General features: G+C 41.5%; 1 protein-coding gene across 1 annotated transcript in view; it reads left to right on the top strand.

Moving 5' to 3' along the window:
* LOC310840888 (uncharacterized protein) overlaps positions 1-16,110 on the top strand; it is a 118,152-nt gene that overhangs the window by 72,443 nt on the left and 29,599 nt on the right. Inside the window, exons 15-17 of the mRNA XM_083731087.1 lie at positions 3,453-3,569; positions 6,396-6,450; positions 14,543-14,704. Of these exons, the coding sequence (XP_083587213.1) occupies positions 3,453-3,569; positions 6,396-6,450; positions 14,543-14,704 (334 nt within the window). The remainder of the gene's footprint in view (positions 1-3,452; positions 3,570-6,395; positions 6,451-14,542; positions 14,705-16,110) is intronic.

The following is a 16,110-nucleotide window of genomic DNA, read 5'->3' as shown; positions in this document are numbered from 1 at the left end:
CAGATTTGTCTTTTGATAATGATTATGGGACTGGGCATCGCAATAAAGCAGGTACAACAAAACAATTTCTTTTTTCATAAATGTATGGAGAGTGGTTGGCAGGGGGGCAGAAAATGCAGGACAAAACTTTGGATACCACTAGCCTTATAGTAGCTGCCATCGCCACCAAGGTTGAGAGAGCATAACCCTCATGAAGGCAAAGGGAGGGGGAGATGATGATTATGGGGACACTGTACTAGATTATTCAGCAGGGTGATTTAAGGACATGGCATCTGCTTTCCTTGTGAATGTTCTGGCTAGAACTGAATCCCTTTATTAATGTATTTTGAAAGCTTATAGACTAAAATTTCCTGTGATCCTCCTCACATTAAGGCATTTGTCCCGCACACAAGGAACTACCTAATCTTTACAGATGCTCCATTGTAAGCCTTTGCACCAAATCCCTACGGCTGTCCTGTTTCACATAATGCTCTAATTGAAAGGCACGATTTCAAAACCTCTTGATGAGATCATGATGCATGTTTTTAAAAAACTGTGTTAATAAAACAAAGAAAGTCTGAGAGGTGCGGGTAGGATGATTTTTCTGCTTGTTTGGATTACAGAAGGGATTTTCAAAATACTTCGACACTGACCTCACTGCAGAAAAGCATCCTTGCAGTAGAATACCACTTTAAGTCTCGTTCGAGAATAGCCATAGTCTTCTTATTGTTTGTGTCCCATCTTTCACCCTCACTCTCACCCAAGGGCCAAGGGCTGAGATGAAGGTTTGTGCATATGTAGCTGGACTGAATAATGGTCACTTTATTCAATGGTAGATCAAGCCTGCAGAGGGAAACAATAGGTGTGGGAGCTGACCACAAACCAGGAAAATCCCCCAGCTATAAGGGTATCACACAACCATAGAATTGTAGAGTTGCAAGAGTCATCTGATTCCAACCCACTGCTATGCAGAATCTTTTTCCCAACATGGGGCTTGAACCTGCGACAACCGAAATTAAGGGTCTCATGCTGTGCATTCTGAGCTATCTATACTTTGTAGTCCAATCCCTGCCAGGTCAGAGGCAGTGAATCTGCATATCCAGATTATTCGGCCACACTATGATTGTGAGCAGGAGACTTCCTGCATCACTACCCCACAGGCCTCCCAAACTCCAGAGTGATAAGGCAACTTTGCATCAGAGGTGGTGAGCTGTAGGCTTCAGAAGCTGCCAATCACCCTCAAAGGAGCCTAAGTGTGTGGGGGGGTGTCACCAAGCTCCCCTATTGGGCTCCCCTTCCTGAGCCTTCCTGCCAAAGTGACCAAGTCAGCCTCTCAGCCAATCAACAATTAAGAGCCAGATAGACACAGTCTCCCACCCGGACGTATGACAGCTAGAGTAATTTTTAAATAAATCCCCCCCAAAATGTTCCTCAAAAAACCCTCAACAACTTAAAAAAAAGAGGTTGACATCTTTGTCCAAATTTTCACTTTTGGGAATTTGGCAACCCTAATATATTCACAGTATGGAGCAGGCTGGGGAAACCCTTTGCATGCAAGGCATGTGCTCAGTCACGGAGCTCTGGCCCCTCCCCTGCATTCCTTTATCTGCATAGCCACACCCTCTTTTTCATTTCTTGGATTGTGTACCCAGCATACATAAAGCATCCTCCCCAAAAAGAGGAACTGTAGTTTATTGAGAGTGCTGGGAGTTGTAGCTCTGTGGGAGGTTAACTATATTTCCCAGGATTATTGGTGGTTGTGGGAATGAGTCTGGGAATGAGTCTGGGAAACCCAGGGATAAACCTTCTATATAAGAAGAAGAAGGAGTTTGGATTTGATATCCCGCTTTATCACTACCCTAAGGAGTCTCAAAGCGGCTAACATTCTCCTTTCCTTTCCTCCCCCACAACAAACACTCTGTGAGGTGAGTGGGGCTGAGAGACTTCAGAGATGTGTGACTGGCCCAAGGTCACCCAGCAGCTGCATGTGGAGGAGCGGAGACGCGAACCCGGTTCTCCAGATTACGAGCCCACTGCTCTTAACCACTACACCACACTGGCTATATTATTTTCTTCAGCAGCTCTTGCCATTTTTCAGTGTTTTCTCCTCCTTTGTTGTTTGATTCCAGTGCCTTCAATATATGATAAAATAAAACAACCGTCATTAAAACAACAATAGCATACAAATTATAAAGCATGGGTAGGCAAGCTAAGGGCCAGGGGCCACATCCGGCCCAATCGCCTTCTAAATCCAGCCCGTGGGTGGTCCGGGAATCAATGTGTTTTTACATGAGTAGAATGTGTGCTTTTATTTAAAATGCATCTCTGGGTTATTTGTGGGGCATAGGAATTCGTTCATCCCCCCCAAAAAAAAATATAGTCTGGCCCCCCACAAGGTCTGAGGGACAGTCCCCTGCTGAAAAAGTTTGCTGACCCCTGATATAAAGCAAAGCATTTCTCTGCCCCCTCAGGCCACAGTTGAACGAACTCAGCTAGTATGGTTTGGCAGGGTTGTAGGCAACATGAGACCACTGAGAAACAGGAAGGAGATATCAGCATTCTTGGGGAAATTATTCTATATTAAAAATATGAGGGAGGGGCCTATTGCAGCCCTAAAGAATAACCAACCCATACTCAAGTCACAGAATATTAAGTGTCTTCTGAAGGAAAACTAGAAAACCAGGAAGGGAAATGCAATGCCGTATCCTGGAAGAAGGTATTGCTGGTTGGAAGACTAAACACTTGGGTTTTTTGTTTTTCATGTCCCGCTTGTTTTTTGTCAAAATGTTCTGTGCTCACTTTCCAGATATGCTAGCATAATAGGACAGGGAGTGGGGTGAATATCTATGTCAGGGGTTGTAATGGGGTACCCTCTAGCTGTTGTTGGATTCCAACTCACATGAGCACCAGCAAGCATGACTAGTGGTCAGTTCTGATGGAAGGTGCAATCCAACAATATCAGGCGCACCACATGGTCTCCCTTCATCTATATTATTTTGTCTTCATATAGGAGGCAGGCAAACAGGTGTGCTCACATTCCCAATGTCCCCTGGATTGCCCAGATCCAAAAAGGAGCTTGTTCAAAAGCCCTAATAGGAAATTGCATGTTAAATTACTGGTTGAGTAGGATAATGGGGGCTAACAGAATCTCCTAGAGTATGAGTGGAGTTGAGGGCAAATTAATGAGTGGGACCATACATTTTCCTTCTTCTGTTCATTTATCCTATTTCAAAAATACTGCATTGTCCCACTATCCACTTTAGGTACAGACAAAGAATAATGCTTCTTTCAAATTATGTCATCAACCTTCAGCGAGGCTTATGAATTAACCTGATATCCTAAATTCCCCCCAGAACTCCATAATATGTTGTCATTCTTCTAATGGAATAATTTGTGGAGTGTGTCTCTCAAAACCCCACTTATGACTCACTTTCCCCCACTATGTGGGTGTTGTTCTTGTTGTGTTGCCACAGGCCACATATCAAGAGAGGCTTTTGGAGGAAGAGCCATAGTAATAGAGTTATGATGGAAGAAACACAAAGAGTCAGGCCAGCCATTCTGGATTTTTTAACCAAGTACTGCATCATTAAGTAAGTCTAATCCGCTGTTGGTTATAAATAGACACTTGTGCTTATCACATTCACTCACTGGGAAAGAATGTAAACCAGTCTAAGAATGAAACACTGCCTGAATAATATTAGCAACTTCATGGTCGAAAGACACGTACTCGTACACTTCCCCCTTCCTTAGCCGAGTGGAATGATGTGATGGTTTATATACAAAAAGAGTTGAAGGAAGGTTGTGTCATTAGAAAATATGTGCTGAAATAAGGTCTTTTCCTTCTCGTTGGCCTTTAAAGGAATTTGGGTAGCCAGAAAATGAAACACAGTGAGTAACAATGCATTTAAAGACCTAAGGCCATCTTGGTCAAGGCATAAGATGGAAGGCTTTCAAATGACACAGAGAAAGTGGGGAAGCCCCATGCCTGCTCAAAAGTAGAGGCGGAGGAGAAATTTGATTCAGTTCACACTTTGAAGTGAACCTACTTAATTCATACTTTCTGAAACAATGCGCAAACTATTCTACATAGCTGCCCTTCAAAATTCACACTTCTTCTGTGCCACAGAACTCCCACTCCCTTTCATTCCCCCTTGTGTACCCACAAATCTACTTGGGGGGGGGGTTAGAGGGAACACCCGGAACAGATTTGGAGGGGCATGTGGGGAGCAGAGGGAAAGGAAGTTCCATTGTGCAATCAAAAGCTGTTGTATGGATGAGACAGCTTCACTGGGTACAACCAGTGCTTTTTTCTGACCGTAAGTGCTGGTTTGTAGAACCAGCACCTTTTTCTTGGAATGATTTTCAACATCAACTTTTAAATTAAAACTTTTTAATTAAAAGTTGATCACAAATCAAATGGAGAAAGAGGGAGAGGTGCAGGGAGAATGGAAAGGTGGGAGAGGCCTTTTACAATTTAGCAAGCTATATGCACTGGAACCTCGTTTTATTTTTACAAAACACAGCACTGGATGACATCCAGAAACTGTACCAGTTGTATCAGTGATGTGAAACATGGGCAAAACAGGACGTGTCGGAGCAAGTCCAGAGCAGCTGATGGAATTTCTAAGGCCCTCCACCTCTCCCATCTAAGCAAAGCCATGTGTGCTACTTTGCTAACCAACGCCCTAGCATAGGGAAAGTAGTAAAAATTCAGAAAACATATATATTTTCAGACAGGTACGTTTTTTTCCAAATAACTGTAACTGCAGACAAAGATCCCAATGCTAAGGTTCAGTGTTCTCGTGTGACCAGACTGTCCTGCATCAAAGATTCAGAGCTACGCCCCAAACTAATACACCCTTCCCTTTGCGCTTGGAAGCTGCCGCCTTTGATCTCTTGTTACAGTTCAAACCACAGGCAGGTTCCAATTTCCCTTTCTTCACATTTTAAATGTCTCAGACCCAATGTCAGCAAGTTCTCATCCTCCCCTGCACCTGGGTAAAGTCCAGGCCAAAAAAGGCAGAGGGGACCTGCCAAAAGGGTGACCAAAAAAAAACGGGAGTGTTCTTAGGCTGCCTTCTTATTTTGCTCCTTTTCTCTCGGATAAGAAAAATAGACCCTGGAGGAAAAGGTTGAGTAAAATAATACTGTCTAGGAATACTACTTACCCCTGCATTATTTCGCTATAACCTCAGCAGTTCCCGAAGATTAGTCAAATGCAGATGTTAAAACATGGAAAGTCTACAAATTGGTGGGTGAAGACAGATGTAAGATTAAAGAGCAGGCACAGCAGTTTCTTCACCCCTGGTGCGAGGCTGGCTTGGCAATTTGCATGACAGACATACCAGCAAGTTGAAAACTGGTTCAGCCATCCATCTTGCCCTCTACCTTCATGTTTCAGGCAGACTTTTCGCTCCCCAACTCCCTTTTTAAAAAGGTTTGTGGCATGTACTGGAGTATATATAGTAATTTGTCGTCTTATTTTAAAACCTGCAAACGTTGCAAAACTGCTCTAAGGTTAAGATATGGTGCTCAAAAGAAATTACAGTATCTACTGTAGTTTTTTGTTGTACCCACAATAACATAAAGAAAGGGTCTTCCCGGAAACAATGCCAGCAAGTTTTACAGTCGTAGTTTTGATTAGATATCCAAATGGCCCAAAGGTCAGGCTGTGTTTTGCCTGTGGTGCAAGGATGTTGAGCCTGTGGCTCTTCATAGGTTGTTGGGTTATCATTGGCCATTTTGGCTGGGACTGATGAGGCTTGGAGACCAACAACATCTGCAAAGCCTCAGATTCCCTGCCCTGGCATGAGGTCAGAAATATATGCTAGCATATATCTCTGCTTATTTACACACCAGCCTCTGCAGTGAGTATTGCCATTCTACCAGCCCCATGTCAAGAAGAGCTAGACATGTGTGTACATAACTCAGCAGCTGAATGTGTGTCGTGTTTGAGATGACATGTCGTAATATTAAAACCCCGCCGCGGTTCGAATCCCTGCGGCGGGGTGCGCTCCCGCTGCTCGGTCCCAGCGCCTGCCAACCTAGCAGTTCGAAAGCACCTCCGGGTGCAAGCAGATAAATAGGGACCGCTTACCAGCGGGAAGGTAAACGGCGTTTCCGTGTGCGGCTCTGGCTCACCAGAGCAGCGATGTCACGCTGGCCACGTGACCCGGAAGTGTCTCCGGACAGCGCTGGCCCCTGGCCTCTTAAGTGAGATGGGCGCACAACCCCAGAGTCTGTCAAGACTGGCCCGTATGGGCAGGGGTACCTTTACCTTTACCTTTAATATTAAAACATGGTGATGATAAAATAAGAACACAGCAGTTCAATCTGTTGTGGCTGTTTTACACAGGAATGTGATGTGAAGTAACTTTGCTTTCCTGTTTTTTAACATCATTTTTTTCCTTTCAAAGTCCAGAACGCTTATCATTTTATGAAAGAATTTTCCTAAAGTACTGCAGTCATGAGGTAAGATACATAGGAAGTCCAAAGGTAACTTAATTTGTGTTCTCTACAAATAGTTCGGCCTCTACCAAATATTTTTCTCTTTTAAGCCATGGTTAGAGTACAGTGGTACATCGGGTTACAGACGCTTCAGGTTATAGACTCCGCTAACCCAGAAATAGTACCTTGGGTTAAGAACCTTGCTTCAGGATGAGAACAGAAATCGCGTTGCAGCGGTGTGGTAGCAATGGGAGGCCCCATTAGCTAAAGTGGTGCTTCAGGTTAAGAACAGTTTCAGGTTAAGAACGGACCTCCAGAACGAATTATGTTCTTAACACAAGGTACCACTGTACCGTGTTAGGACTGGGACCAATTCCATTTCCGAGTCAGACATAAAGCTCACTTGGTGACCTTGAAGCAGTCATCATATCTCACCTTAACTACTCAGAAGGTCTTTGTGGTGATAAAATGTGGGGTGGGATGAGAAATCATGTATGCTGCAGAGTTAAATTGAGTGTAGGATCCTTACTTATCATGGTGCAACAGGTTATATATGTTTTTTTTTTGTTATGAAAGAAGGAGAAATACCGGTAGTTGCTAACAATACATGGGACAACAGAAACGTTTAGTGACCTTGAGGTTGTGTACTAATTTCCATTCCCCTTTTTTATCTTGCCCGCTTTGCCACAATCTTACCCTCTGTTTTGATATTCTGACAATCAGAAACTACAACCTTTCCAGTCTCTCCTAATTTTGACTGGAGCCATAGCAACTGTGACAAACATAGTCTGCTAATAACACAGAAGATAAGGACTTACATCCTGTACAAGTTTCGAACTTCATCATCCCAAGTGTATCTCTTAGCTTTTATCTTTTTCTTTTCAGTGCCACAGAATAGTTTATTTCTCACTCCTTTTGTCCATTTCCCTGAGAATGGTAAAAACCTCATTGCTTTATCTATTCTGACAGCTCTTTCCTTACCATTCTATTTTTGTTGTCTTTAGGCTAAAAACACATATCCCTCTCACTCACACACACTGGCTATGTTTTTTTTTAATTATAAAAAATGTATCAGATTTTCTCCAGAAATGGTAAATGAAGATGAAATTGGGAAGGTAGGGGGGTGAGGAATGCAGGCTGGCAATCTGATGGCAATGACATTGTGTAGACACAGCAAAACAAAAATTAAAAAAATCTTGCATGTATGAGAAGGGCCAGTTCCAGTCTGAAAGCACTTTCTGTCACACTCTTTGCCTCTTAGGGCAAGTTATTATATTTATTTTTGTAATGAAACCGCCCTAAGACATTTTAATGTAATGTAATGGAGTCTCCACCTCCATCGTTCTGGCCGGACCCTGAGGTCCAGCGCTGAGGGCCTTCTGGCGGTTCCTTCGCTGCGAGAAGCCAAGTTACAGGGAACCAGGCAGAGGGCCTTTTCAGTAGTGGCACCCGCCCTGTGGAATGCCCTCCCACCAGATGTCAAAGAGAAAAACAACTACCAAACTTTTGGAAGACATCTGAAGGCAGCCCTGCTTAGGGAAGCTTTTAATGTTTAATAGGTTATTGTGTTTTGGTGTTCTGTTGGAGGCCGCCCAGAGTGGCTGGAGAAACCCAGCCAGATGGGTGGGGTACAAATAATTAATTATTATTAACTGCCATTGCTACACTGAAGAAAGATGTTTCAACACGTTCGTTTTGGACTTCCGGAGGCGGCGCGAAACAGCAGTGGCGGTCCTCTTTACTTTGTGAAGAGGGGCTCCGCGAAAAAGGGTCGTCCGCTGCGGCAAAGCGGAGACCCATCAAGAAAAACCGCAGGCAGAGCGAGCCTGCGGCCGTGGGACTCGGCGGGCGCCTTGAGCCCCCCCAGAAACGGAGAAGGAGCCTCGTAAGAGGCTCCGGAACGTGAAAGGGGGAGCGGCGCTGTGAGTTCATCGCTCTTTTCGTGGAAGCAAAGCCGCGCTGCTGCTGCTGATGAGCGCTGACCTTTCTTCTTGAAAATATCGGAATTGGAGCAACATACCCGTGAGTAAAGGGCTTAAATTTTTAACTAAATTGGAGAAATTCGGCTGAAAACGGGAGGCGAGTAACAGGAAGTCCGCCTCCCGACCCTGCTAATCAGATCAAAGCAAGGGCTCTGAAGCGAGCTGAAGTGCTTAAAAGGGATTGTAAAAGTGGAAGAAAGAGTGCATTGATAGACTTTGCATTTTGAGGATAAAAGGGAAAGAATTGTGAAATTTATGGACTTTTGCCCTCTGGAACTGTCCCCCTATTTTTGAGCTAAACGGAGTTAGAAGGGGTAACCCCGTCGTCGGGCTGCCAGCGTATAGAAGAGAACTGTCAAACTGCTGTCAAATTGATGACATTGTAGCAGAGACTTAAACTGTTGCATAGACTGAGATACTAACGTTTAACATTGTTGCTGGGACCTCTCTTGACACCTTGTGGCTTGATTATAAGAAACTGGAAGCTTTGGAAACCTTCCTTTTGTGTTTTGGAATTACAAAAATCTAACATGGGGAATATAGGAACTTCAATGGCGGAAAATAGTTCTTTCTTTCTTTGAAACTTTGAAATACCCCCCCTAGAGGATTGTGGAAATATAGTGGCCTGGGAATTGAACTTTATTGAAACTCTTTGTGGTTTAATTGTTTATACTCTGGACTTGTCTTTCTCATGGGACAAAAGATCATTTGACCTTGAATAGAGGCAGGTGTGGAATGAGCGGCTCAGGGAGAACAAGAGCAGCTAAAGCCAAAGACAAAGAAAAAGAGAAAAAATCTGGGCAACTTATGCAAACAACTTTAACTCATCATCGCAGATCATCGGTCCCAACTGTGCTGACAGCACAGGAGGTGGAATTTGTACAGCCTGCTGCAGAAGATATGGCAACTGGAGGATCTGAAACAGTCTTGAAACAAATTTTGGAACAACTGGCAGTTTTAAATCAAAAAGTGGATAATCAAACATCAAAAATTGACCAAGCTACATCCTCTATTGGCAAATTAACTGAACAGGTTTCGCAGCACACCCAGGCAATTGAGAAACTGCAAGGAGCTACGGCTGAAAATTACAAATTAGCTGTGGAAGCCAATCAAAAAGCAGAACAGGCGAACATAAAGGTTGATGAGATTAAAGGGGAAGTAAGGCCTCTGAAAAGACAGGTAGGGGAACAACAAGCCTACCTGTCATTGGTTGAATTGAAAAGTAAAGAAAATAATCTCAGGATAAGGGCCATCCCGGAACTGGAGAAAGACAACCTAGAGGGATTTCTGACACTTTTGTTCTCCAAATTCTGGGGAATTGAGGAAGATAAGGACTTTAAAATTGTGACAGCCTTTAGACTGGGAAGATCTGTAAAGAAAGACAAGTCCAGAGACTGCTTAGTTATCCTGAGATCAAGAGAAGAGAGGGATAAGATATTAGGCCTACATTTCAAGAAATCTTTGGAGATAGAAGGTAAAAAGGCTGAAATTTACAGAGATATACCCAAATATCTCTTGGATCTTAGGACCACCTATATAGACTTGACCAAATTGTTGAGACACAACGGAATTCCTTATAGGTGGGAGTTTCCACAAGGACTATCATTTACTTACAAAGGAAGGAAAATAAAAATTAAATCACCTGAAGACCAGCAGAAGTTCCTACACGACCACGAGGAGGACCTGCAAAAAGGAGCCGCAGCTTCTTGGCCTCCACCACCACCGGGACCACCTTCAAAAGTTACACCATCTGGATCTGGACCAGCACTACCACCTCCGGGATCGGAGGGAAACCTAGATACCCCATTGTAGGACCCGCCAATTGAACCAGGATGTCTCTGCAGCTTCTTAGCTGGAACATAAATGGCGGAAATTCCCCGGAAAAAAGAAGAAAAGTTTTTCACATTTTGAAAAAAGAACAATTGGACGTTATTTGCCTACAAGAAACACATGTGACAAGGCTCCACAGAAAAGTGCTAATTGATAAAAGACTAGGCCAAGAATTTATTTCTTCGGATAAAGTTAAGAAAAGAGGAGTGGTGATATATGCAAAGGAGAGCCTGTCACCGAAATTTTTATTTAAAGATGAACATGGCCGAATTTTGGCGATTGAAATACAGACACAAGGAGAAAATTTTTTGATATTAGGAATATATGCTCCAAATGAGGGAAAATCGGAATTTTTCAGGAAGCTGCATGAGACTATGCTGGATTACTTGGACTACAATAACATCATTATGTTGGGGGATATGAATGGGGTTGTGTCTGTAAACATGGATAAGTCACAAAGTGTCAACATATCGAAAGATGGCAGACTACCTAAAACTTTTTTTGAAATGACTGACAATATAGACTTAATTGACATATGGAGGGTTAAGAACCCTCTAGGGAAAGAAGGAACTTTCTTTTCTGAAGCTCATCTGACATGGACACGAATCGACCAAATATGGACAACTAGAGGACTGGCACCTAAGACTAGAAAAGTGGAAATCTGCCCAAAAACTTGCTCCGACCATAATGCTTTGAAAGTGGAACTGAGACTAAATACAACCGGATCCTTTAGATGGAAAATGAATGACACCATATTAAGAGATCAGGAGATTGTTAAGAAGGCCCAAAAAACTTTAAAGGACTATTTTGAGATTAATTTGAATACCACCGTGGAAAAAAGAATAATCTGGGACGCAAGTAAAGCAGTCATGAGAGGGTTTCTAATACAACAAAACACGATTAAGAAAAGGCTCTGGAATGAAAAGAAGGAGAAGATATTGGAGAAAATAAGAGAAGGAGAGAAAAAATTAAGATCTAGGCCTAAGTCGAAGGATGTGCTAAGAGAAGTGAAATTTTTCCAGGCGCAATATTCGAAATTGATAAATCAAGAGGTGGAATGGAAAATTAAACAAATGAAACAAAGATCCTTTGAATCAGCGAATAAGTGTGGGAAACTGCTAGCATGGCAGTTGAAAAAGAGACAAAAACTTAATACAGTTACAAATCTAGAGATTGAAGGGAGAATGGTTCAGAAACCTGAGGAAATTAGAAAGTGTTTCCAGAGATATTTCAAAGAACTCTACTCACAAGGGCCGCAAAAAGCTTCCGAGGTGGATCAATTTCTTAAAACTAATGGATTACAAAAAATACCCCAGGAAATGAGAACAACCCTGAATTGCAACATCACACAGCAAGAAATTGAAAGTGCCATTCAGAATCTTCAATTGGGCAAGTCTCCAGGCCCTGATGGACTAACCTCCAAATACTACAAGGTTTTAAAGGATTATTTGATACAACCCTTGATGGAGGTTTGTAACCAGATCATGGAGGGGAGGAAGGCACCGGAAACGTGGAAAGAAGCTTTCATCACATTGATACCTAAACTAGAAACTGAAAAGACTCAGCTTAAGAACTACCGCCCCATCTCACTCCTAAATGTGGATTACAAAATTTTTGCGGATATCCTGGCAAGTAGATTTTAAAAAGTATTAAATGAAGTGATCCATAAGGACCAGGCTGGCTTTCTCCCTGGTAGGCATTTGTTTGACAATACAAGAAACATTATTGATATTTTGGAGCTTCTACAAACAAATCTTAACACTAGAGCGGTCTTAATCTTTATTGATGCAGAGAAGGCCTTTGATAACATTTCTTGGATGTTTATGAAGAAAAATTTGGAAGGGATGGGAGTGGGGCAGGGGTTTGAAAATGGTATAGAAGCAATCTATTCAGAACAAAAAGCTAAATTGATAGTAAACAATGTGGTGACAGAGGAGTTTAAAATTGAAAAAGGGACACGTCAGGGGTGCCCCCTATCCCCCCTATTGTTCATCTCAGTTCTGGAGGTGTTGCTAAACATGATTAGAAAGGACCGGTTGGTCCAAGGAATTGAGGTCGGAGTGAAACAATATAAATTGAAAGCATTTGCAGATGACCTGGTATTAACATTACAGGAACCAGTCTCTAGCACTAAAAGAGTGTTAGAATTAATTTCTGACTTTGGTCGGGTGGCGGGGTTTAAGTTAAATAAGCAAAAAACTAAAGTTTTAGCAAAAAATTTGACAGTTACAGAAACAGATGAGTTCTCTAAAGAAACAGAACTAAATGTGGTTAAAAAAGTAAAATACCTAGGGGTGTATCTGACCTCCAAAAATTTGAATTTGTTTAAAGATAACTACGAGAAATGTTGGTCAGAAATCAAAAGAGATTTGGAAACATGGTCAAGATTGAAACTTTCCTTGTTAGGCCGAATAGCTGCTGTAAAGATGAATGTATTGCCGAAAATGTTATTCTTGTTTCAGGCCCTACAGATCGTGGACAAGGTGGAATGTCTTGGAAAGTGGCAGAAGGATATATCTAAGTTTGTTTGGCAGGGCAAAAAGCCCCGAATAAAGTTTAAAATATTAACTGATGTGAAAGAAAGAGGGGGATTTGCCCTGCCAGACTTGAGGTTATATTATGAATCTGCAGCCTTCTGCTGGTTGAAAGATTGGATTTTATTGGAGAACACTGATGTCCTAGATCTGGAAGGGTTTGATAATGCGTTTGGGTGGCATGCATATTTGTGGTATGACAAGGTTAAAGTGCACAAATTGTTTAAAAACCATATTGTCAGAAGAGCAATTTTGATGGTCTGGACAAAATATAAAGACTTATTGGAGAGTAAGACTCCGAGGTGGCTCTCACCGGTGGAGGCCAAGGCACGTAAGAGACTTAACATGGAGGCCCATTGGCCTAAATATTGGGAAATAATTGAAAAAATTGGAGACAATTGGAGGTTGCTGAGCTTGGAAAAACTGAAAACCAAGGTGCGAGATTGGTTGCACTATGCGCAAATTCAGGAGGTCTTTAAAATAGATAAAAAGGTTGGATTCCAGGTGGAAAAATCGAAACTAGAGACTGAATTGTTAGAGCCAAAAAATAAACTACTTTCGAGAATGTATAACTTGCTGCTTAAGTGGAATACACAGGATGAGACAGTCAAATCCGCCATGATAAAATGGGCGCAGGATGTGGGGCACAACATTATGTTTGTAGACTGGGAAAGGTTATGGAACACCGGTTTGAAATTCACGGCATGCACTGCCTTGAAGGAAAATATTATGAAAATGGTATACCGGTGGTACATGACCCCAGTCAAGCTAGCTAAGATATACCATCTGTCTGACAATAAATGTTGGAAATGCAGAGAGGCGGAAGGGACATTCTTTCATCTCTGGTGGACTTGCCCGAAAGTGAAGGCCTTTTGGGAGATGATTCATAATGAACTAAAAAAGGTACTTAGATTTACCTTACCTAAGAAACCGGAGGCCTTTCTTTTGGGCATCGTAGACCAGAGAGTACTTAAGAAAGATAGAATTTTTTTTATGTATGCTACCACGGCAGCTAGGATCTTGATTGCAAGGCATTGGAAGACACAAGATCTACCCACGCTGGAGGAATGGCAATCGCAGTTGATGGACTACATGGAATTGGCCGAAATGACTGGCAGAATCCGAGACTTGGGAGAAGAAACAATCGAGGAGGACTGGAAAAAGTTTAAGGACTATTTGAAAAAACACTATAAGCTGTATGAATGTTAAAAAAAATGCACCTTTTAGGAAACTCTAGCTTCAGCAAATGTAAGTTAATGAAATGGAAATTAAGACACAAGAATTTAGAGGTAAAATAATGAAACAACTTTATTGTGTTTAATATAAAACGTACAAGAATTGAGTTACAGTATATTTGAAATTAGGGAACATGATAAAATGGAAGATACAATAAGCTTTGAAATAAGTTAACAAATTGCTGATGTTTTATATTACAGAGAATGCAGGGTTAGGAGGATGCGGGGAAGTCCTTTAGATTTGATGAAAAAAGAACATGGAAATTTGTTATTCTTCTATTCTATTTTCTTATATCTATCCTTTATTCTTTTTTCTGTATTTCTTAAACTCAATAAAAAATATTATAAAAAAAACACACGTTCGTTTGATGTGAAACTTTCAGACCCTTTCGCATTTGCATACTAGGGCTCCCCCTTTGTGTCCCACTTTCAGAGCAAATGTTCACCAGCTCAGAGTGTGCACCATGGTGCACTTGGAGCTCAAAGTGCTTGCATTTTAAAAGTATAACAGTTATTTCTTTGTACTTTTTTAAAGGACCCTGATGAAGAACCTAGAGACCAGGAATCTACTGATATGCCAAATGCAAATTTCAGTCAGGTGCCTGGTGGCTTTGATCACGTAGAAGAAATCCTTATACAGAAAAAAGCAAAGGAAAACATTGACATTGAGAAAAAGATCCAAATGATTCTTGAAAGTGTGAGTGGAGATTTGTAGTTGTTGCGATCAATCTGCATTCCATTAATGCTAATCATGAAATTTCACTCAGGTGCATATATCTCTGTAGAGGTAAATGGCAAGCCTGACATCCCCAAAGCTCCCAAACTTCATAATTTTATTTGATTTGTTGTATTCTGCGCCACTTTTCATTCAAATGAATCTCAAAGCGGTTCCAAACAATGAATAACAATAACATAATAGAACATCACAAATACAACATAAATCATGTAAAGTAATTAACAAATATAATTAACAATTATAATCTACAAAACATTATAAACAAAACAGCAGCTAAAAAAAGGCTAAAGATGACAATTAAATTCAGTTCTCTGCATTTCTATACCAATCTACTTTTTTTTAAAGCCCTGATGAAAATTTGTTAGCTTTTTAGTTCAAATTTCTCCCAATTTATACTTTTTTGCCTAATATACACTTATTTACAAAGCAATTTGCTTAACATCACACATTTTTTCATTTATTTGCATTAATGGATGCACTTATATTCTGACCTGCATTTTTATGTGTATTACTTGCCTGGAGATCTGCACTGCAAAACTTGGAGAACTGTGAATTTCAAAAGACAGCTGGGTTATGGTTTGCCAATTATTTTGGAAAGTGTGAATTAGATAAATTTCATCTTTAAATAAAAAGTGAATTTATATTTCTTAGGAACCCTGAGCATTAAGCTCTGCTATTGCAGTAGCTTCCCTGAATCCCATTTAAATCAAAGGAGTGGTGAAATGCCATTTCACTAAAAGTCTCATCTAGTCAATTTCCCAAGAAAATTTTTTAACATAACAAGATAATGTGCAGCCTTCTTAAGGTAATATAACTTGAGCATCTTGGGCTTGTTAATCAGAAGGGCGGTGGTTTCAATCCACACAACAGGGTGAGCTCCTGTTGCTGTCCCAGCTTCTGCCAACCTAGCAGTTTGAAAGCATACCAGTGCAAGTAGATAAATAGGTGGTGGGGAGGTAAATGGCATTTCCATGTGCCAGAAGAGGTTTAGTCATGCTGGCCACAAGACCCAGAAAACTGTCTATGGACAAACGCCGGCTCCCTCAGCCTGAGTAAAAACACTAGGCAGGCCCCACAAATAACCCAGAGATGCATTTTAAATAAAAGGGCATATTCTATTCATGTAAAAACATGCTGATTCCCGGACCGTCCGTGGGCCGGATTGAGAAGGCGATTGGGCCGGATCTGGCCCCCGGGCCTTAGTTTGCCTACCCATGATCCTAGCTAGGGTCAGGCTCAGGGAAAGATCTAGTCATCTGCATGACAGTGATTCAATTGCATAATTTTTAGATTATGAATGCAAAACTCTACAGTCCTCTTGGAGAAGAGACTTGGCTATTCAGAAGCTGATTTACTAAAAGAAAAGA

This window comes from Podarcis gaigeae (assembly GCF_964106915.1).
Source record: "Podarcis gaigeae genome assembly, chromosome: 3".
NCBI classification, from domain to species: Eukaryota; Metazoa; Chordata; class Lepidosauria; order Squamata; family Lacertidae; genus Podarcis; species Podarcis gaigeae.
Note: the sequence above shows the minus strand (reverse complement) of the source record. Positions and strands in the feature narration are given on the sequence as shown.